Source organism: Dendrobates tinctorius, unplaced genomic scaffold (genome assembly GCF_039654945.1).
Source record: "Dendrobates tinctorius isolate UK_male_01 unplaced genomic scaffold, ASM3965494v1 ptg000152l, whole genome shotgun sequence".
In the NCBI taxonomy this organism is placed as follows: Eukaryota; Metazoa; Chordata; class Amphibia; order Anura; family Dendrobatidae; genus Dendrobates; species Dendrobates tinctorius.
Window position 1 is genome coordinate 3,758,109 of NW_027361819.1, and position 24,376 is coordinate 3,782,484.

Genomic DNA, 24,376 nt, shown 5'->3' on the forward strand with positions numbered 1-24,376 from the left:
CTGAGCCATGTATCTAATCCTCTCCTGTGGGATACTGACTGCTGAGCTGTGTATCTAATCCTCTCCTGTGTAATACTGACTGCTGAGCCATGTATCTAATCCTATCCTGTGTGATACTGACTGCTGAGCCGTGTATCTAATCCTATGTGATACTCTCCGCTGAGCCGTGTATCTAATCCTATGTGATACTCTCCGCTGAGCGCCGTGCCGCAGTTAGTTATTACGTAGGGGATGAGGAGTGGCGTTACACTTAGGTCTGCTCCTCCTGTGCTGCGCGTTATCAGTAGAGGAGACATCAGACAGTTTCAGCTTCATGTTTTATTTCAGGGGTGATTCACATTGATGGCGGGTGACGTCTCGGGGCCGCTCTGCCCGATCAGAGTGAAGTATGTGATTTACAGGAGAGAGGGGCAGATAAAGCACAGATCTCCAGCCGGAGTGCGGTGACTTGGTGCGGTGCTCCGCCGCATTACTTGGCACAGTGGACACAGTTACTGCTGGCATAGTCCCAGTGGAAGCCAATGGCGTCGATGACGGAGCCGGAGCTGCCGCTGACGAACCTCAAGACGGTGTTGGGGTACAGGGGGAGGCCATTGAAACTGGTGCCGTAATCTTTACCGATGGTGAACTGGCGCCCTTTATTTGTGATAAACACCAACTTCCTGAGATAATTGGAATATTTCCCAGATACCTGGATGACATTCTCCCCGGGGTGCAAGAAGATCTCCTCCAAGTCTCCCGAGTGGCCCCCTTTATAGTCTGACCAGGTGGTCCCATAACGGACCTGCACCCTGAGGGAAAAAACACATATGAAAACCTCCCATAGGGGGCAGTATTATAGTAGTTATATTCTTGTACATAGGAGCAGTATTACAGTAGTTATATTCTTGTACATAGGGAGCAGTATTATAGTAGTTATATTCTTGTACATAGGGAGCAGTATTATAGTAGTTATATTCTTGTACATAGGAGCAGTATTATAGTAGTTATATTCTTGTACATAGGGAGCAGTATTATAGTAGTTATATTCTTGTACATAGGAGCAGTATTATAGTAGTTATATTCTTGTACATAGGGAGCAGTATTATAGCAGTTATATTCTTGTACATAGGGGGCAGTATTATAGTAGTTATATTCTTGTACATAGGGAGCAGTATTATAGTAGTTATATTCCTGTACATAGGAGCAGTATTATAGTAGTTATATTCCTGTACATAGGGAGCAGTATTATAGTAGTTATATTCTTGTATATAGGGGACAGTATTATAGTAGTTATATTCCTGTACATAGGGAGCAGTATTATAGTAGTTATATTCCTGTACATAGGGAGCAGTATTATAGTAGTTATATTCTTGTACATAGGGAGCAGTATTATAGTAGTTATATTCTTGTACATAGGGAGCAGTATTATAGTAGTTATATTCTTGTACATAGGGGGCAGTATTATAGTAGTTATATTCTTGTACATAGGAGGCAGTATTATAGTAGTTATATTCTTGTACATAGGAGCAGTATTATAGTAGTTATATTCTTGTACATAGGGAGCAGTATTATAGCAGTTATATTCTTGTACATAGGGGGCAGTATTATAGTAGTTATATTCTTGTACATAGGAGCAGTATTATAGTAGTTATATTATTGTACATAGGAGCAGTATTATAGTAGTTATATTCTTGTACATAGGGAGCAGTATTATAGCAGTTATATTCTTGTACATAGGGGGCAGTATTATAGTAGTTATATTCTTGTACATAGGGAGCAGTATTATAGTAGTTATATTCCTGTACATAGGGGACAGTATTATAGTAGTTATATTCTTGTACATAGGGAGCAGTATTATAGTAGTTATATTCCTGTACATAGGGAGCAGTATTATAGTAGTTATATTCCTGTACATAGGGAGCAGTATTATAGTAGTTATATTCTTGTACATAGGGAGCAGTATTATAGTAGTTATATTCTTGTACATAGGGGGCAGTATTATAGTAGTTATATTATTGTACATAGGGGACAGTATTATAGTAGTTATATTCCTGTACATAGGGTGCAGTATTATAGTAGTTATATTCTTGTACATAGGGAGCAGTATTATAGTAGTTATATTCTTGTACATAGGGGGCAGTATTATAGTAGTTATATTCTTGTACATAGGGAGCAGTATTATAGTAGTTATATTCTTGTACATAGGGGGCAGTATTATAGTAGTTATATTCTTGTACATAGGGGGCAGTATTATAGTAGTTATATTCTTGTACATAGGACGCAGTATTATAGTAGTTATATTCTTGTACAGAGGAGCAGTATTATAGTAGTTATATTCTTGTACATAGGGAGCAGTATTATAGTAGTTATATTCTTGTACATAGGGGGCAGTATTATAGTAGTTATATTCTTGTACATAGGGGGCAGTATTATAGTAGTTATATTCTTGTACATAGGGGGCAGTATTATAGTAGTTATATTCTTGTACATAGGGGGCAGTATTATAGTAGTTATATTCTTGTACATAGGGGGCAGTATTATAGTAGTTATATTCTTGTACATAGGGAGCAGTATTATAGTAGTTATATTCCTGTACATAGGAGCAGTATTATAGTAGTTATATTCCTGTACATAGGGAGCAGTATTATAGTAGTTATATTCTTGTATATAGGGGACAGTATTATAGTAGTTATATTCCTGTACATAGGGAGCAGTATTATAGTAGTTATATTCCTGTACATAGGGAGCAGTATTATAGTAGTTATATTCTTGTACATAGGGAGCAGTATTATAGTAGTTATATTCTTGTACATAGGGAGCAGTATTATAGTAGTTATATTCTTGTACATAGGGGGCAGTATTATAGTAGTTATATTCTTGTACATAGGAGGCAGTATTATAGTAGTTATATTCTTGTACATAGGAGCAGTATTATAGTAGTTATATTCTTGTACATAGGGAGCAGTATTATAGCAGTTATATTCTTGTACATAGGGGGCAGTATTATAGTAGTTATATTCTTGTACATAGGAGCAGTATTATAGTAGTTATATTATTGTACATAGGAGCAGTATTATAGTAGTTATATTCTTGTACATAGGGAGCAGTATTATAGCAGTTATATTCTTGTACATAGGGGGCAGTATTATAGTAGTTATATTCTTGTACATAGGGAGCAGTATTATAGTAGTTATATTCCTGTACATAGGGGACAGTATTATAGTAGTTATATTCTTGTACATAGGGAGCAGTATTATAGTAGTTATATTCCTGTACATAGGGAGCAGTATTATAGTAGTTATATTCCTGTACATAGGGAGCAGTATTATAGTAGTTATATTCTTGTACATAGGGAGCAGTATTATAGTAGTTATATTCTTGTACATAGGGAGCAGTATTATAGTAGTTATATTCTTGTACATAGGGGGCAGTATTATAGTAGTTATATTATTGTACATAGGGGACAGTATTATAGTAGTTATATTCCTGTACATAGGGTGCAGTATTATAGTAGTTATATTCTTGTACATAGGGAGCAGTATTATAGTAGTTATATTCTTGTACATAGGGGGCAGTATTATAGTAGTTATATTCTTGTACATAGGGAGCAGTATTATAGTAGTTATATTCTTGTACATAGGGGGCAGTATTATAGTAGTTATATTCTTGTACATAGGGGGCAGTATTATAGTAGTTATATTCTTGTACATAGGACGCAGTATTATAGTAGTTATATTCTTGTACAGAGGAGCAGTATTATAGTAGTTATATTCTTGTACATAGGGAGCAGTATTATAGTAGTTATATTCTTGTACATAGGGGGCAGTATTATAGTAGTTATATTCTTGTACATAGGGGGCAGTATTATAGTAGTTATATTCTTGTACATAGGGGGCAGTATTATAGTAGTTATATTCTTGTACATAGGGGGCAGTATTATAGTAGTTATATTCTTGTACATAGGGGGCAGTATTATAGTAGTTATATTCTTGTACATAGGGGGCAGTATTATAGTAGTTATATTCTTGTACATAGGGGCAATATTATAGTAGTTATATTCTTGTACATAGGGGGCAGTGTTACAGTAGTTATATTCTTGTACATAGGAGCAGTATTATAGTAGTTATATTCTTGTACATAGGGAGCAGTATTATAGTAGTTATATTCTTGTACATAGGGGGCAGTATTATAGTAGTTATATTCTTGTACATAGGGGGCAGTATTATAGTAGTTATATTCTTGTACATAGGGGGCAGTATTATAATAGTTATATTCTTGTACATAGGAGCAGTATTATAGTAGTTATATTCTTGTACATAGGGGGCAGTATTATAGTAGTTATATTCTTGTACATAGGGGGCAGTATTATAGTAGTTATATTCTTGTACATAGGGGGCAGTATTATAGTAGTTATATTCTTGTACATAGGGGGCAGTATTATAGTAGTTATATTCTTGTACATAGGGGGCAGTATTATAGTAGTTATATTTTTGTACATAGGAGCAGTATTATAGTAGTTATATTCTTGTACATAGGGAGCAGTATTATAGTAGTTATATTCTTGTACATAGGGGGCAGTATTATAGTAGTTATATTCTTGTACATAGGGGGCAGTATTATAGTAGTTATATTCTTGTACATAGGGAGCAGTATTATAGTAGTTATATTCTTGTACATAGGGGCAGTATTATAGTAGTTATATTCTTGTACATAGGGAGCAGTATTATAGTAGTTATATTCTTGTACATAGGGAGCAGTATTATAGTAGTTATATTCCTGTATATAGGGGGCAGTATTATAGTAGTTATATTCTTGTACATAGGGGATAGTATTATAGTAGTTATATTCTTGTACATAGGGGGCAGTATTATAGTAGTTATATTCTTGTACATAGGAGCAGTATTATAGTAGTTATATTCTTGTACATAGGGAGCAGTATTATAGTAGTTATATTCTTGTACATAGGGGGCAGTATTATAGTAGTTATATTCTTGTACATAGGGGGCAGTATTATAGTAGTTATATTCTTGTACATAGGAGCAGTATTATAGTAGTTATATTCTTGTACATAGGGAGCAGTATTATAGTAGTTATATTCTTGTACATAGGGGGCAGTATTATAGTAGTTATATTCTTGTACATAGGGGGCAGTATTATAGTAGTTATATTCTTGTACATAGGGGGGAATATTATAGTAGTTATATTCTTGTACATAGGAGCAGTATTATAGAAGTTATATTCTTGTACATAGGGTGCAGTATTATAGTAGTTATATTCTTGTACATAGGGGGCAGTATTATAGTAGTTATATTCTTGTACATAGGGGGCAGTATTATAGTAGTTATATTCTTGTACATAGGAGCAGTATTATAGTAGTTATATTCTTGTACATAGGGAGCAGTATTATAGTAGTTATATTCTTGTACATAGGGGGCAGTATTATAGTAGTTATATTCTTGTACATAGGGGGCAGTATTATAGTAGTTATATTCTTGTACATAGGAGCAGTATTATAGTAGTTATATTCTTGTACATAGGGTGCAGTATTATAGTAGTTATATTCTTGTACATAGGGAGCAGTATTATAGTAGTTATATTCTTGTACATAGGGGGCAGTATTATAGTAGTTATATTCTTGTACATAGGGGGGAATATTATAGTAGTTATATTCTTGTACATAGGAGCAGTATTATAGAAGTTATATTCTTGTACATAGGGTGCAGTATTATAGTAGTTATATTCTTGTACATAGGGAGCAGTATTATAGTAGTTATATTCTTGTACATAGGGAGCAGTATTATAGTAGTTATATTCTTGTACATAGGGGGCAGTATTATAGTAGTTATATTCTTGTACATAGGGGGCAGTATTATAGTAGTTATATTCTTGTACATAGGGGGCAGTATTATAGTAGTTATATTCTTGTACAGAGGAGCAGTATTATAGTAGTTATATTCTTGTACATAGGGAGCAGTATTATAGTAGTTATATTCTTGTACATAGGGGGCAGTATTATAGTAGTTATATTCTTTTACATAGGGGGCAGTATTATAGTAGTTATATTCTTGTACATAGGGGGCAGTATTATAGTAGTTATATTCTTGTACATAGGGGGCAGTATTATAGTAGTTATATTCTTGTACATAGGGGGCAGTATTATAGTAGTTATATTCTTGTACATAGGGGGCAGTATTATAGTAGTTATATTCTTGTACATAGGGGCAATATTATAGTAGTTATATTCTTGTACATAGGGGGCAGTGTTACAGTAGTTATATTCTTGTACATAGGAGCAGTATTATAGTAGTTATATTCTTGTACATAGGGAGCAGTATTATAGTAGTTATATTCTTGTACATAGGGGGCAGTATTATAGTAGTTATATTCTTGTACATAGGGGGCAGTATTATAGTAGTTATATTCTTGTACATAGGGGGCAGTATTATAGTAGTTATATTCTTGTACATAGGGGGCAGTATTATAATAGTTATATTCTTGTACATAGGAGCAGTATTATAGTAGTTATATTCTTGTACATAGGGAACAGTATTATAGTAGTTATATTCTTGTACATAGGGGGCAGTATTATAGTAGTTATATTCTTGTACATAGGGGGCAGTATTATAGTAGTTATATTCTTGTACATAGGGGGCAGTATTATAGTAGTTATATTCTTGTACATAGGGGGCAGCATTATAGTAGTTATATTCTTGTACATAGGGGGCAGTATTATAGTAGTTATATTCTTGTACATAGGAGCAGTATTATAGTAGTTATATTCTTGTACATAGGGAGCAGTATTATAGTAGTTATATTCTTGTACATAGGGGGCAGTATTATAGTAGTTATATTCTTGTACATAGGGGGCAGTATTATAGTAGTTATATTCTTGTACATAGGGAGCAGAATTATAGTAGTTATATTCTTGTACATAGGGGCAGTATTATAGTAGTTATATTCTTGTACATAGGGAGCAGTATTATAGTAGTTATATTCTTGTACATAGGGAGCAGTATTATAGTAGTTATATTCCTGTATATAGGGGGCAGTATTATAGTAGTTATATTCTTGTACATAGGGGATAGTATTATAGTAGTTATATTCTTGTACATAGGGGGCAGTATTATAGTAGTTATATTCTTGTACATAGGAGCAGTATTATAGTAGTTATATTCTTGTACATAGGGAGCAGTATTATAGTAGTTATATTCTTGTACATAGGGGCAGTATTATAGTAGTTATATTCTTGTACATAGGGGGCAGTATTATAGTAGTTATATTCTTGTACATAGGAGCAGTATTATAGTAGTTATATTCTTGTACATAGGGAGCAGTATTATAGTAGTTATATTCTTGTACATAGGGGGCAGTATTATAGTAGTTATATTCTTGTACATAGGGGGCAGTATTATAGTAGTTATATTCTTGTACATAGGGGCAGTATTATAGTAGTTATATTCTTGTACATAGGGAGCAGTATTATAGTAGTTATATTCTTGTACATAGGGAACAGTATTATAGTAGTTATATTCCTGTATATAGGGGGCAGTATTATAGTAGTTATATTCTTGTACATAGGGGGCAGTATTATAGTAGTTATATTCTTGTACATAGGGGGCAGTATTCTACTAGTTATATTCTTGTACATAGGAGCAGTATTATAGTAGTTATATTCTTGTACATAGGGAGCAGTATTATAGTAGTTATATTCTTGTACATAGGGGAAGTATTATAGTAGTTATATTCTTGTACATAGGGGCAGTATTATAGTAGTTATATTCTTGTACATAGGAGCAGTATTATAGTAGTTATATTCTTGTATATAGGGGGCAGTATTATAGTAGTTATATTCTTGTACATAGGGGCAGTATTATAGTAGTTATATTCTTGTACATAGGAGCAGTATTATAGTAGTTATATTCTTGTACATAGGGGCAGTATTATAGTAGTTATATTCTTGTACATAGGAGCAGTATTATAGTAGTTATATTCTTGTACATAGGGGCAGCATTATAGTAGTTATATTATTGTACATAGGGGCAGTATTATAGTAGTTATATTCTTGTACATAGGAGCAGTATTATAGTAGTTATATTCTTGTACATAGGGGCAGCATTATAGTAGTTATATTCTTGTACATAGGGGGCAGTATTATAGTAGTTATATTATTGTACATAGGAGCAGTATTATAGTAGTTATATTCTTGTACATAGGGGAAGCATTATAGTAATTATATTCTTGTACATAGCAGCAGTATTATAGTAGTTATATTCTTGCACATAGGGGGCAGTATTACAGTAGTTATATTCTTGTACATAGGGAGCAGAATTATAGTAGTTATATTCTTGTACATAGGGGGCAGAATTATAGTAGTTATATTCTTGTACATAGGGGGCAGAATTATAGTAGTTATATTCTTGTACATAGGGGGCAGTATTATAGTAGCTATATTCTTGTACATAGGGGGCAGTATTATGTAGTTATATTCTTGTACATAGGGGGCAGAATTATAGTAGTTATATTCTTGTACATAGGGGGCAGTATTATAGTAGTTATATTCTTGTACATAGGGGGCAGTATTATAGTAGTTATATTCTTGTACATAGGGGCAATATTATAGTAGTTATATTCTTGTACATAGGGGGCAGTGTTACAGTAGTTATATTCTTGTACATAGGAGCAGTATTATAGTAGTTATATTCTTGTACATAGGGAGCAGTATTATAGTAGTTATATTCTTGTACATAGGGGGCAGTATTATAGTAGTTATATTCTTGTACATAGGGGGCAGTATTATAGTAGTTATATTCTTGTACATAGGGGGCAGTATTATAGTAGTTATATTCTTGTACATAGGGGGCAGTATTATAATAGTTATATTCTTGTACATAGGAGCAGTATTATAGTAGTTATATTCTTGTACATAGGGAACAGTATTATAGTAGTTATATTCTTGTACATAGGGGGCAGTATTATAGTAGTTATATTCTTGTACATAGGGGGCAGTATTATAGTAGTTATATTCTTGTACATAGGGGGCAGTATTATAGTAGTTATATTCTTGTACATAGGGGGCAGTATTATAGTAGTTATATTCTTGTACATAGGGGGCAGTATTATAGTAGTTATATTCTTGTACATAGGAGCAGTATTATAGTAGTTATATTCTTGTACATAGGGAACAGTATTATAGTAGTTATATTCTTGTACATAGGGGGCAGTATTATAGTAGTTATATTCTTGTACATAGGGGGCAGTATTATAGTAGTTATATTCTTGTACATAGGGAGCAGTATTATAGTAGTTATATTCTTGTACATAGGGGCAGTATTATAGTAGTTATATTCTTGTACATAGGGAGCAGTATTATAGTAGTTATATTCTTATACATAGGGAGCAGTATTATAGTAGTTATATTCCTGTATATAGGGGGCAGTATTATAGTAGTTATATTCTTGTACATAGGGGATAGTATTATAGTAGTTATATTCTTGTACATAGGGGGCAGTATTATAGTAGTTATATTCTTGTACATAGGAGCAGTATTATAGTAGTTATATTCTTGTACATAGGGAGCAGTATTATAGTAGTTATATTCTTGTACATAGGGGGCAGTATTATAGTAGTTATATTCTTGTACATAGGGGGCAGTATTATAGTAGTTATATTCTTGTACATAGGAGCAGTATTATAGTAGTTATATTCTTGTACATAGGGAGCAGTATTATAGTAGTTATATTCTTGTACATAGGGGGCAGTATTATAGTAGTTATATTCTTGTACATAGGGGGCAGTATTATAGTAGTTATATTCTTGTACATAGGAGCAGTATTATAGTAGTTATATTCTTGTACATAGGGAGCAGTATTATAGTAGTTATATTCTTGTACATAGGGAACAGTATTATAGTAGTTATATTCCTGTATATAGGGGGCAGTATTATAGTAGTTATATTCTTGTACATAGGGGGCAGTATTATAGTAGTTATATTCTTGTACATAGGGGGCAGTATTATAGTAGTTATATTCTTGTACATAGGAGCAGTATTATAGTAGTTATATTCTTGTACATAGGGAGCAGTATTATAGTAGTTATATTCTTGTACATAGGGGAAGTATTATAGTAGTTATATTCTTGTACATAGGGGCAGTATTATAGTAGTTATATTCTTGTACATAGGAGCAGTATTATAGTAGTTATATTCTTGTATATAGGGGGCAGTATTATAGTAGTTATATTCTTGTACATAGGGGCAGTATTATAGTAGTTATATTCTTGTACATAGGAGCAGTATTATAGTAGTAATATTCTTGTACATAGGGGCAGTATTATAGTAGTTATATTCTTGTACATAGGAGCAGTATTATAGTAGTTACATTCTTGTACATAGGGGCAGCATTATAGTAGTTATATTATTGTACATAGGGGCAGTATTATAGTAGTTATATTCTTGTACATAGGAGCAGTATTATAGTAGTTATATTCTTGTACATAGGGGCAGCATTATAGTAGTTATATTCTTGTACATAGGGGGCAGTATTATAGTAGTTATATTATTGTACATAGGAGCAGTATTATAGTAGTTATATTCTTGTACATAGGGGAAGCATTATAGTAATTATATTCTTGTACATAGCAGCAGTATTATAGTAGTTATATTCTTGCACATAGGGGGCAGTATTACAGTAGTTATATTCTTGTACATAGGGAGCAGAATTATAGTAGTTATATTCTTGTACATAGGGGGCAGAATTATAGTAGTTATATTCTTGTACATAGGGGGCAGAATTATAGTAGTTATATTCTTGTACATAGGGGGCAGTATTATAGTAGCTATATTCTTGTACATAGGGGGCAGTATTATGTAGTTATATTCTTGTACATAGGGGGCAGAATTATAGTAGTTATATTCTTGTACATAGGGGGCAGTATTATAGTAGCTATATTCTTGTACATAGGGGGCAGTATTATGTAGTTATATTCTTGTACATGGGGGCAGTATTATAGTAGTTATATTCTTGTACATAGGAGCAGTATTATAGCAGTTATATTCTTGTACATAGGGGGCAAAATTATAGTAGTTATATTCTTGTACATAGGGGGCAGTATTATAGTAGTTATATTCTTGTACATGGGTGCAGTATTATAGTAGTTATATTCTTGTACATAGGGGCAGTATTATAGTAGTTATATTCTTGTACATAGGGGCAGTATTATAGTAGTTATATTCTTGTACATAGGGGCAGTATTATAGTAGTTATATTCTTGTATATAGGGGCAGTATTATAGTAGTTATATTCTTGTACATAGGGGCAGTATTATAGTAGTTATATTCTTGCACATAGGGAGCAGTATTATAGTAGGTATATTCTTGTACATAGGGGCAGTATTATAGTAGTTATATTCCTGTACATAGGGGCAGTATTATAGTAGTTATATTCTTGTACATAGGGGCAGTATTATAGTAGTTATATTCTTGTACATAGGGGGCAGTATTATAGTAGTTATATTCTTGTACATAGGGGGCAGTATTATAGTAGTTATATTCTTGTACATAGGAGCAGTATTATAGTAGTTATATTCTTGTACATAGGAGGCAATATTATAGTAGTTATATTCTTGTACATAGGGGCAATATTATAGTAATTATATTCTTGTACATAGGGAGCAGTATTATAGTAGTTATATTCTTGTGCATAGGAGCAGTATTATAGTAGTTATATTCTTGTACATAGGAGGCAGTATTATAGTAGTTATATTCTTGTACATAGGGGGCAGTATTAAAGTAGTTATATTCTTGTACATAGGGGGCAGAATTATAGTAGTTATATTCTTGTACATAGGGGGCAGAATTATAGTAGTAATATTCTTGTACATAGGGGGCAGTATTATAGTAGTTATATTCTTGTACATAGGGAGCAGTATTATAGTAGTTATATTCTTGTACATAGGGGGCAGTATTATAGTAGCTATATTCTTGTACATGGGTGCAGTATTATAGTAGTTATATTCTTGTACATAGGGGCAGTATTATAGTAGTTATATTCTTGTACATAGGGGGCAGTATTATAGTAGTTATATTCTTGTACATAGGGGGCAGAATTATAGTAGTTATATTCTTGTACATAGGGGGCAGTATTATAGTAATTATATTCTTGTACATAGGAGCAGTATTATAGTAGTTATATTCTTGTACATAGGGGGCAGAATTATAGTAGTTATATTCTTGTACATAGGGGGCAGTATTATAGTAGTTATATTCTTGTACATAGGGAGCAGTATTATAGTAGTTATATTCTTGTACATAGGGGGCAGAATTATAGTAGTTATATTCTTGTACATAGGGGGCAGTATTATAGTAGCTATATTCTTGTACATGGGTGCAGTATTATAGTAGTTATATTCTTGTACATAGTGGGCAGATTTATAGTAGTTATATTCTTGTACATAGGGGGCAGTATTATAGAAGCTATATTCTTGTACATGGATGCAGTATTATAATAGTTATATTCTTGTACATAGGGGCAGTATTATAGTAGTTATATTCTTGTACATAGGGGGCAGTAATATAGTAGCTATATTCTTGTACATGGGTGCAGTATTGTAGTAGTTATATTCTTGTACATAGTGGGCAGATTTATAGTAGTTATATTCTTGTACATAGGGGGCAGTATTATAGTAGCTATATTCTTGTACATGGGTGCAGTATTATAGTAGTTATATTCTTGTACATAGGGGCAGTATTATAGTAGTTATATTCTTGTACATAGGGAGCAGTATTATAGTAGCTATATTCTTGTACATGGGTGCAGTATTATAGTAGTTATATTCTTGTACATAGGGGCAGTATTATAGTAGTTATATTCTTGTACATAGGGGCAGTATTATAGTAGTTATATTCTTGTACATAGGGTGCAGTATTATAGTAGTTATATTCTTGTACATAGGAGCAGTATTATAGTAGTTATATTCTTGTACATAGGGGGCAGTATTATAGTAGCTATATTCTTGTACATGGGTGCAGTATTATAGTAGTTATATTCTTGTACATAGGGGCAGTATTATAGTAGTTATATTCTTGTACATAGGGGCAGTATTATAGTAGTTATATTCTTGTACATAGGGGGCAGAATTATAGTAGTTATATTCTTGTACATAGGGGGCAGTATTATAGTAATTATATTCTTGTACATAGGAGCAGTATTATAGTAGTTATATTCTTGTACATAGGGGGCAGAATTATAGTAGTTATATTCTTGTACATAGGGGGCAGTATTATAGTAGTTATATTCTTGTACATAGGGAGCAGTATTATAGTAGTTATATTCTTGTACATAGGGGGCAGAATTATAGTAGTTATATTCTTGTACATAGGGGGCAGTATTATAGTAGCTATATTCTTGTACATGGGTGCAGTATTATAGTAGTTATATTCTTGTACATAGGGGCAGTATTATAGTAGTTATATTCTTGTACATAGGGGCAGTATTATAGTAGTTATATTCTTGTATATAGGGGCAGTATTATAGTAGTTATATTCTTGTACATAGGAGCAGTATTATAGTAGTTATATTCTTGTATATAGGGGCAGTATTATAGTAGTTATATTCTTGTACATAGGGGGCAGAATTATAGTAGTTATATTCTTGTACATAGGGGGCAGTATTATAGTAGTTATATTCTTGTACATAGGGAGCAGTATTATAGTAGTTATATTCTTGTACATAGGGGGCAGTAATATAGTAGTTATATTCTTGTACATAGGGAGCAGTATTATAGTAGCTATATTCTTGTACATGGGTGCAGTATTATAGTAGTTATATTCTTGTACATAGGGGCAGTATTATAGTAGTTATATTCTTGTACATAGGGGCAGTATTATAGTAGTTATATTCTTGTACATAGGGGCAGTATTATAGTAGTTATATTCTTGTACATAGGAGCAGTATTATAGTAGTTATATTCTTGTATATAGGGGCAGTATTATAGTAGTTATATTCTTGTACATAGGGGCAGTATTATAGTAGTTATATTCTTGCACATAGGGAGCAATATTATAGTAGGTATATTCTTGTACATAGGGGCAGTATTATAGTAGTTATATTCTTGTACATAGGGGCAGTATTATAGTAGTTATATTCTTGTACATAGGGGCAGTATTATAGTAGTTATATTCTTGTACATAGGGGGCAGTATTATAGTAGTTATATTCTTGTACATAGGGGGCAGTATTATAGTAGTTATATTGTTATACATAGGAGCAGTATTATAGTAGTTATATTCTTGTACATAGGAGGCAATATTATAGTAGTTATATTCTTGTACATAGGAGCAGTATTATAGTAGTTATATTCTTGTACATAGGAGCAGTATTATAGTAGTTATATTCTTGTACATAGGAGCAGTATTATAGTAGTTATATTCTTGTACATAGGGGTAGTATTATAGTAGTTATATTCTTGTACATAGGAGCAGTATTATAGTAGTTATATTCTTGTACATAGGGGCAGTATTATAGTAGTTATATTCTTGTACATAGGGGCAGTATTATAGTAGTTATATTCTTGTATATAGGGGCAGTATTATAGTAGTTATATTCTTGTACATAGGAGGCAGTATTATAGTAGTTATATTCTTGTACATAGGAGCAGTATTATAGTAGTTATATTCTTGTATATAGGGGCAGTATTATAGTAGTTATATTCTTGTATATAGGGGCAGTATTATAGTAGTTATATTCTTGTACATAGGGGCAGTATTATAGTAGTTATATTCTTGTACATAGGGGCAGTATTATAGTAGTTATATTCTTGTACATAGGAGGCAGTATTATAGTAGTTATATTCTTGTACATAGAGCAGTATTATAGTAGTTATATTCTTGTATATAGGGGCAGTATTATAGTAGTTATATTCTTGTACATAGGGGCAGTATTATAGTAGTTATATTCTTGTGCATAGGAGCAGTATTATAGTAGTTATATTCTTGTACATAGGAGCAGTATTATAGTAGTTATATTCTTGTACATAGGGGTAGTATTATAGTAGTTATATTCTTGTACATAGGAGCAGTATTATAGTAGTTATATTCTTGTATATAGGGGCAGTATTATAGTAGTTATATTCTTGTACATAGGGGCAGTATTATAGTAGTTATATTCTTGTACATAGGGGTAGTATTATAGTAGTTATATTCTTGAACATAGGAGGCAGTATTATAGTAGTTATATTCTTGTACATAGGAGCAGTATTATAGTAGTTATATTCTTGTATATAGGGGCAGTATTATAGTAGTTATATTCTTGTATATAGGGGCAGTATTATAGTAGTTATATTCTTGTACATAGGGGGCAGTATTATAGTAGTTATATTCTTGTACATAGGGAGCAGTATTATAGTAGTTATATTCTTGTACATAGGGGGCAGAATTATAGTAGTTATATTCTTGTACATAGGGGGCAGTATTATAGTAGCTATATTCTTGTACATGGGTGCAGTATTATAGTAGTTATATTCTTGTACATAGGGGCAGTATTATAGTAGTTATATTCTTGTACATAGGGAGCAGTATTATAGTAGCTATATTCTTGTACATGGGTGCAGTATTATAGTAGTTATATTCTTGTACATAGGGGCAGTATTATAGTAGTTATATTCTTGTACATAGGGGCAGTATTATAGTAGTTATATTCTTGTACATAGGGGGCAGTATTATAGTAGTTATATTCTTGTACATAGGAGCAGTATTATAGTAGTTATATTCTTGCATATAGGGGCAGTATTATAGTAGTTATATTCTTGTACATAGGGGCAGTATTATAGTAGTTATATTCTTGCACATAGGGAGCAGTATTATAGTAGGTATATTCTTGTACATAGGGGCAGTATTATAGTAGTTATATTCTTGTACATAGGGGCAGTATTATAGTAGTTATATTCTTGTACATAGGGGCAGTATTATAGTAGTTATATTCTTGTACATAGGGGGCAGTATTATAGTAGTTATATTCTTGTACATAGGGGGCAGTATTATAGTAGTTATATTCTTATACATAGGAGCAGTATTATAGTAGTTATATTCTTGTACATAGGAGGCAATATTATAGTAGTTATATTCTTGTACATAGGAGCAGTATTATAGTAGTTATATTCTTGTACATAGGAGCAGTATTATAGTAGTTATATTCTTGTACATAGGAGCAGTATTATAGTAGTTATATTCTTGTACATAGGGGTAGTATTATAGTAGTTATATTCTTGTACATAGGAGCAGTATTATAGTAGTTATATTCTTGTATATAGGGGCAGTATTATAGTAGTTATATTCTTGTACATAGGAGCAGTATTATAGTAGTTATATTCTTGTACATAGGGGTAGTATTATAGTAGTTATATTCTTGTACATAGGAGCAGTATTATAGTAGTTATATTCTTGTACATAGGGGCAGTATTATAGTAGTTATATTCTTGTACATAGGGGCAGTATTATAGTAGTTATATTCTTGTACATAGGGGTAGTATTATAGTAGTTATATTCTTGTACATAGGAGGCAGTATTATAGTAGTTATATTCTTGTACATAGGAGCAGTATTATAGTAGTTATATTCTTGTATATAGGGGCAGTATTATAGTAGTTATATTCTTGTATATAGGGGCAGTATTATAGTAGTTATATTCTTGTACATAGGGGCAGTATTATAGTAGTTATATTCTTGTACATAGGGGCAGTATTATAGTAGTTATATTCTTGTACATAGGAGGCAGTATTATAGTAGTTATATTCTTGTACATAGAGCAGTATTATAGTAGTTATATTCTTGTATATAGGGGCAGTATTATAGTAGTTATATTCTTGTACATAGGGGCAGTATTATAGTAGTTATATTCTTGTGCATAGGAGCAGTATTATAGTAGTTATATTCTTGTACATAGGAGCAGTATTATAGTAGTTATATTCTTGTACATAGGGGTAGTATTATAGTAGTTATATTCTTGTACATAGGAGCAGTATTATAGTAGTTATATTCTTGTATATAGGGGCAGTATTATAGTAGTTATATTCTTGTACATAGGGGCAGTATTATAGTAGTTATATTCTTGTACATAGGGGTAGTATTATAGTAGTTATATTCTTGTACATAGGAGGCAGTATTATAGTAGTTATATTCTTGTACATAGGAGCAGTATTATAGTAGTTATATTCTTGTATATAGGGGCAGTATTATAGTAGTTATATTCTTGTATATAGGGGCAGTATTATAGTAGTTATATTCTTGTACATAGGAGCAGTATTATATTAGTTATATTCTTGTATATAGGGGCAGTATTATAGTAGTTATATTCTTGTATATAGGGGCAGTATTATAGTAGTTATATTCTTGTACATAGGGGCAGTATTATAGTAGTTATATTCTTGTACATAGGGGCAGTATTATAGTAGTTATATTCTTGTACATAGGAGGCAGTATTATAGTAGTTATATTCTTGTACATAGAGCAGTATTATAGTAGTTATATTCTTGTATATAGGGGCAGTATTATAGTAGTTATATTCTTGTACATAGGGGCAGTATTATAGTAGTTATATTCTTTTGCATAGGAGCAGTATTATAGTAGTTATATTCTTGTACATAGGAGCAGTATTATAGTAGTTATATTCTTGTACATAGGGGTAGTATTATAGTAGTTATATTCTTGTACATAGGAGTAGTATTATAGTAGTTATATTCTTGTATATAGGGGCAGTATTATAGTAGTTATATTCTTGTACATAGGGGCAGTATTATAGTAGTTATATTCTTGTACATAGGGGTAGTATTATAGTAGTTATATTCTTGTACATAGGAGGCAGTATTATAGTAGTTATATTCTTGTACATAGGAGCAGTATTATAGTAGTTATATTCTTGTATATAGGGGCAGTATTATAGTAGTTATATTCTTGTATATAGGGGCAGTATTATAGTAGTTATATTCTTGTACATAGGGGCAGTATTATAGTAGTTATATTCTTGTACATAGGGGTAATATTATAGTAGTTATATTCTTGTACATAGGAGGCAGTATTATAGTAGTTATATTCTTGTACATAGAGCAGTATTATAGTAGTTATATTCTTGTATATAGGGGCAGTATTATAGTAGTTATATTCTTGTACATGGGGGCAGTATTATAGTAGTTATATTCTTGTACATAGGGGTAGTATTATAGTAGTTATATTCTTGTACATAGGAGGCAGTATTATAGTAGTTATATTCTTGTACATAGGAGCAGTATTATAGTAGTTATATTCTTGTATATAGGGGCAGTATTATAGCAGTTATATTCTTGTACATAGGGGCAGTATTATAGTAGTTATATTCTTGTACATAGGGGCAGTATTATAGTAGTTATATTCTTGTACATAGGAGCAGTATTATAGTAGTTATATTCTTGTACATAGGGGTAGTATTATAGTAGTTATATTCTTGTACATAGGAGCAGTATTATAGTAGTTATATTCTTGTATATAGGGGCAGTGTTATAGTAGTTATATTCTTGTACATAGGGGTAGTATTATAGTAGTTATATTCTTGTACATAGTAGCAGTATTATAGTAGTTATATTCTTGTATATAGGGGCAGTATTATAGTAGTTATATTCTTGTACATAGGGGCAGTATTATAGTAGTTATATTCTTGTACATAGGGGTAGTATTATAGTAGTTATATTCTTGTACATAGGAGCAGTATTATAGTAGTTATATTCTTGTATATAGGGGCAGTATTATAGTAGTTATATTCTTGTATATAGGGGCAGTATTATAGTAGTTATATTCTTGTACATAGGGGCAGTATTATAGTAGGGGCAGTATTATAGTAGTTATATTCTTGTACATAGGAGGCAGTATTATAGTAGTTATATTCTTGTACATAGGAGCAGTATTATAGTAGTTATATTCTTGTATATAGGGGCAGTATTATAGTAGTTATATTCTTGTACATAGGGGTAGTATTATAGTAGTTATATTCTTGTATATAGGGGCAGTATTATAGTAGTTATATTCTTGTACATAGGGGTAGTATTATAGTAGTTATATTCTTGTACATAGGAGCAGTATTATAGTAGTTATATTCTTGTATATAGGGGCAGTATTATAGTAGTTATATTCTTGTATATAGGGGCAGTATTATAGTAGTTATATTCTTGTACATAGGGGCAGTATTATAGTAGGGGCAGTATTATAGTAGTTATATTCTTGTACATAGGAGGCAGTATTATAGTAGTTATATTCTTGTACATAGGAGCAGTATTATAGTAGTTATATTCTTGTATATAGGGGCAGTATTATAGTAGTTATATTCTTGTACATAGGAGCAGTATTATAGTAGTTATATTCTTGTATATAGGGGCAGTATTATAGTAGTTATATTCTTGTATATATTGGCAGTATTATAGTAGTTATATTCTTGTATATAGGGGCAGTATTATAGTAGTTATATTCTTGTACATAGGGGCAGTATTATAGTAGGGGCAGTATTATAGTAGTTATATTCTTGTACATAGGAGGCAGTATTATAGTAGTTATATTCTTGTACATAGGAGCAGTATTATAGTAGTTATATTCTTGTACATAGGGGCAGTATTATAGTAGTTATATTCTTGTACATAGGGGTAGTATTATAGTAGTTATATTCTTGTACATAGGAGGCAGTATTATAGTAGTTATATTCTTGTACATAGGAGCAGTATTATAGTAGTTATACTCTTGTATATAGGGGCAGTATTATAGTAGTTATATTCTTGTACATAGGGGGCAGTATTATAGTAGTTATATTCTTGTAGATAGGGGCAGTATTATAGTAGTTATATTCTTGTACATAGGAGCAGTATTATAGTAGTTATATTCTTGTACATAGGGGGCGGTATTATAGTAGTCATATTCTTGTACATAGGGGCAGTATTATAGTAGTTATATTCTTGTACATAGGAGCAGTATTAGAGTAGTTATTTTCTTGTACATAGGAGCAATATTATAGTAGCTATATTCTTGTACATACAGTCATGGCCAAAAGTATTGACACCCCTGCAATTCTGTCAGATAATACTCAGTTTCTTCCTGAAAATGATTGCAAACACAAATTCTTTGTTATTATTATCTTCATTTAATTTGTCTTAAATGAAAAAACACAAAAAGAATTGTCCTAAAGCCAAATTGGATATAATTTCATACCAAACATAACAAAGAGGGTGGACAAAAGTATTGGCACTGTTGGAAAAATCATGTGATGCTTCTCTAATTGTGTAAGTAACAGCACCTGTAACTTCCCTGTGGCACCGAACAGGTGTTGGCAATAACTAAATCACACTTGCAGCCAGTTGACATGGATTAAAGTTGACTCAACCTCTGTCCTGTGTCCTTGTGTGTACCACATTGAGCATGGAGAAAAGAAAGAAGACCAAAGAACTGTCTGAGGACTTGAGAAATCAAATTGTGAGGAAGCATGAGCAATCTCAAGGCTACAAGTCCATCTCCAAAGACCTGAATGTTCCTGTGTCTACCGTGCGCAGTGTCATCAAGAAGTGTAAAGCCCATGGCACTGTGGCTAACCTCCCTAGATGTGGGCGGAAAAGAAAAATTGACGAGATTTCAACGCAAGATTGTGCGGATGTTGGATAAAGAACCTCGACTAACATCCAAACAAGTTCAAGCTGCCCTGCAGTCCGAGGGTACAACAGTGTCAACCCGTACTATCCGTCGGCATCTGAATGAAAAGGGACTGTATGGTAGGAGACCCAGGAAGACCCCACTTCTTGCCCCGAGACATAAAAAAGCCAGGCTGGAGTTTGCCAAAACTTACCTGAAAAAGCCTAAAACATTTTGGAAGAATGTTCTCTGGCCAGATGAGACAAAAGTAGAGCTTTTAGGGCAAAAGCATCAACATAGAGTTTACAGGAGAAAAAAGAGGCATTCAAAGAAAAGTACACGGTCCCTACAGTCAAACATGGCGGAGGTTCCCTGATGTTTTGGGGTTGCTTTGCTGCCTCTGGCACTGGACTGCTTGACCGTGTGCATGGCATTATGAAGTCTGAAGACTACCAACAAATTTTGCAGCATAATGTAGGGCCCAGTGTGAGAAAGCTGGATCTTCCTCAGAGGTCATGGGTCTTCCAGCAGGACAATGACCCAAAACACAGTTCAAAAAGCACTAGAAGATGGTTTGAGAGAAAGCACTGGAGACTTCTAAGGTGGCCAGCAATGAGTCCAGACCTGAATCCCATAGAACACCTGTGGAGAGATCTAAAAATGGCAGTTTGGAGAAGGCACCCTTCTAATATCAGGGACCTGGAGCAGTTTGCCAAAGAAGAATGGTCTAAAATTCCAGCAGAGCATTGTAAGAAACTCATTGATGGTTACCGGAAGCGGTTGGTCGCAGTTATTTTGGCTAAAGGTTGTGCAATCAAGTATTAGGCTGAGGGTGCCAATACTTTTGTCCGGCCCATTTTTGGAGTTTTGTGTGAAATGCTCAATGTTTTGCTTTTTGCTTCATTCTCTTTTGTGTTTTTTCATTTAAGACAAATTAAATGAAGAAAATAATACCAAAGAATTTGTGATTGCAATCATTTTCAGGAAGAAACTGAATATTAGCTGACAGAATTGCAGGGGTGTCAATACTTTTGGCCATGACTGTAGGGCCAGTATTATAGTAGTTATATTCTTGTACATAGGATCAGTATTATAGTAGTTATATTCTTGTACATAGGAGCAGTATTATAGTAGTTATATTCTTGTACATAGGAGCAGTATTATAGTAGTTATATTCTTGTACATAGGGGGCAGTATTATAGTAGTTATATTCTTGTACATAGCGGCAGTATTATAGTAGTTATATTCTTGTACATAGCGGCAGTATTATAGTAGTTATATTCTTGTACATAGGGGCAGTATTATAGTAGTTATATTCTTGTACATAGGAGCAGTATTATAGTAGTTATATTCTTGTACATAGGAGCAGTATTATAGTAGTTATATTCTTGTACATAGGAGCAGTATTATAGTAGTTATATTCTTGTACATAGGAGCAGTATTATAGTAGTTATATTCTTGTACATAGCGGCAGTATTATAGTAGTTATATTCTTGTACATAGGGGGCAGTATTATAGTAGTTATATTCTTGTACATAGCGGCAGTATTATAGTAGTTATATTCTTGTACATAGCGGCAGTATTATAGTAGTTATATTCTTGTACATAGGGGCAGTATTATAGTAGTTATATTCTTGTACATAGGGGCAGTATTATAGTAGTTATATTCTTGTACATAGGGGCAGTATTATAGTAGTTATATTCTTGTACATAGGGGCAGTATTATAGTAGTTATATTCTTGTACATAGGGGCAGTATTATAGTAGTTATATTCTTGTACATAGGAGCAGTATTATAGTAGTTATATTCTTGTACATAGGAGCAGTATTATAGTAGTTATATTCTTGTACATAGGGACAGTATTATAGTAGTTATATTCTTGTACATAGGAGCAGTATTATAGTAGTTATATTCGTGTACATAGGGGGCAGTATTATAGTAGTTATATTCTTGTACATAGGAGCAGTATTATAGTAGTTATATTCTTGTACATAGGGGCAGTATTATAGTAGTTATATTCGTGTACATAGGGGCAGTATTATAGTAGTTATATTGCTGTACATAGGGGGCAGTATTATAGTAGTTATATTGCTGTACATAGGGGGCAGTATTATAGTAGTTATATTCTTGTACATAGGGGGCAGTATTATAGTAGTTATATTCGTGTACATAGGGGCAGTATTATAGTAGTTATATTCTTGTACATAGGGGGCAGTATTATAGTAGTTATATTCTTGTACATAGGGAGGAGTAGTATAGTAGTTATATTCGTGTACATCGGGGCAGTATTATAGTAGTTATATTGCTGTACATAGGGGGCAGTGTTTTAGTAGGTGTGTAATGGATTTCTCACCCTGTAATGTAGTTGCGGTTTGTGCGAATCCTCAGGGCTGTAATTGGTCCATCCAGTTGGTTTCCAGAGTGTGAGAAGCGTTTGCCGCCACCACCGCCATATTCTCCAGAGTAAGAGGAGCTACGGGGCTGCGCTGCTGTGAGAAGAATAGGATTAGATATATGGGTTTGTGAATTGTAGGGACGTATGGTCACTTATATGATGTGGGGGTCCCATCCTACCTGCAGCGATACAGCAAATACCGAGGAGGATCCAGAGCAACATTCTGCAATGGAAATGAGATAAATACATGTCGCGTCTTTCTGATAAGATGACACCACAATACGAGTGATAGAAAACCACAGAAAATAACAGATAACTCATCAGCCCCCAGTAAAGATGACATAAATGTTACTTTGAATATCCTTAGAATTTCCATCAGATTGGACATTAGTAACCCTGCACCTGGAATCAGCACTCACCTGTCGGAGTATTGGGTCTCTGGGATGAGCACAGCGTTGCGGGTGATATTTATATGGCAGAGTTTGGGTTTATGGTAAGGAATCCACCTCCTGAGCAAACAGCAGAAATGGGTCCGGACAGCTGGGGGGCAGGAGGGTGGGGTAGATAGCGGGATCTCCTGGGGTCATGGCCGATTCTCTCCATCTCACAGCTCAGCTCCATATCTGTGTTTACTCCCTAATTATGGAAAGGAACCTACAGAGCGTTAGCTCAGCTGCCAAGAGATAACGAGCGAGCGCGGCTGCATCATCATGGCTGACGACGTTGGGCACCAAGGACGACGAGTGCAATATCTACGGTATTAGTGGAAAAAGGAGAGAAAACTACACATTCCTTGTATAAAATAATCCACAATTTCTTCCATTTTGATTGATAGAACAACATGTCGTATTATTGCGTCTATTCCAGAGAAAACGTCTGACACGTTTCTGGTATGGAGTCGTCCTCAGTCATAGCAAATAATAACAATCAAAAACCTGACCAAAACCACCGAAGTGTGAACAGAGCTCATCAGTGACACTATTAATAATAATCTTTATTTTTATATAGCGCTAACATATTCCGCAGCGCTTTACAGTTTGCACACATTATCATCACTGTCCCCGATGGGGCTCACAATCTAAATTCCCTATCAGTATGTCCTTAGAAAGTGGGAGGAAACCAGAGACACCGGAGGAAACCCACAGAAAGACGGGGAGAACATACAAACTCCTGACAGATGTTGTCCTTGGTGAGATTCAAACCCAGGACCCCAGCACTGCAAGGCTGCAGTGCTAACCACTGAGCCACTATGCTGCCCTCTGCTGGTGCAGTCACTGTGTACATACATTACATTACTGATCCTGAGTTACCTCCTGTATTATACTCCAGAGCTGAACTCACTATTCTGCTGGTGCAGTCACTGTGTACATACATT

The 24,376-nt window shown here is 33.4% G+C and overlaps 1 protein-coding gene across 1 annotated transcript; it reads right to left on the reverse strand.

The window, feature by feature from the left end:
* Nucleotides 1-303: 303 nt before the first annotated feature.
* ZG16 (zymogen granule protein 16) lies at nt 304-23,445 on the reverse strand. The gene is made up of 4 exons (XM_073547425.1): nt 23,421-23,445; nt 23,181-23,224; nt 22,960-23,092; nt 304-791 (listed from the first exon to the last, which is right to left on the reverse strand). Exons 2-4 carry the CDS (start codon nt 23,221-23,223, stop codon nt 470-472), a joined length of 498 nt encoding a protein of 165 aa, XP_073403526.1. The 5' UTR covers nt 23,224; nt 23,421-23,445; the 3' UTR covers nt 304-469.
* Between the last annotated feature and the right edge of the window lie 931 nt (nt 23,446-24,376).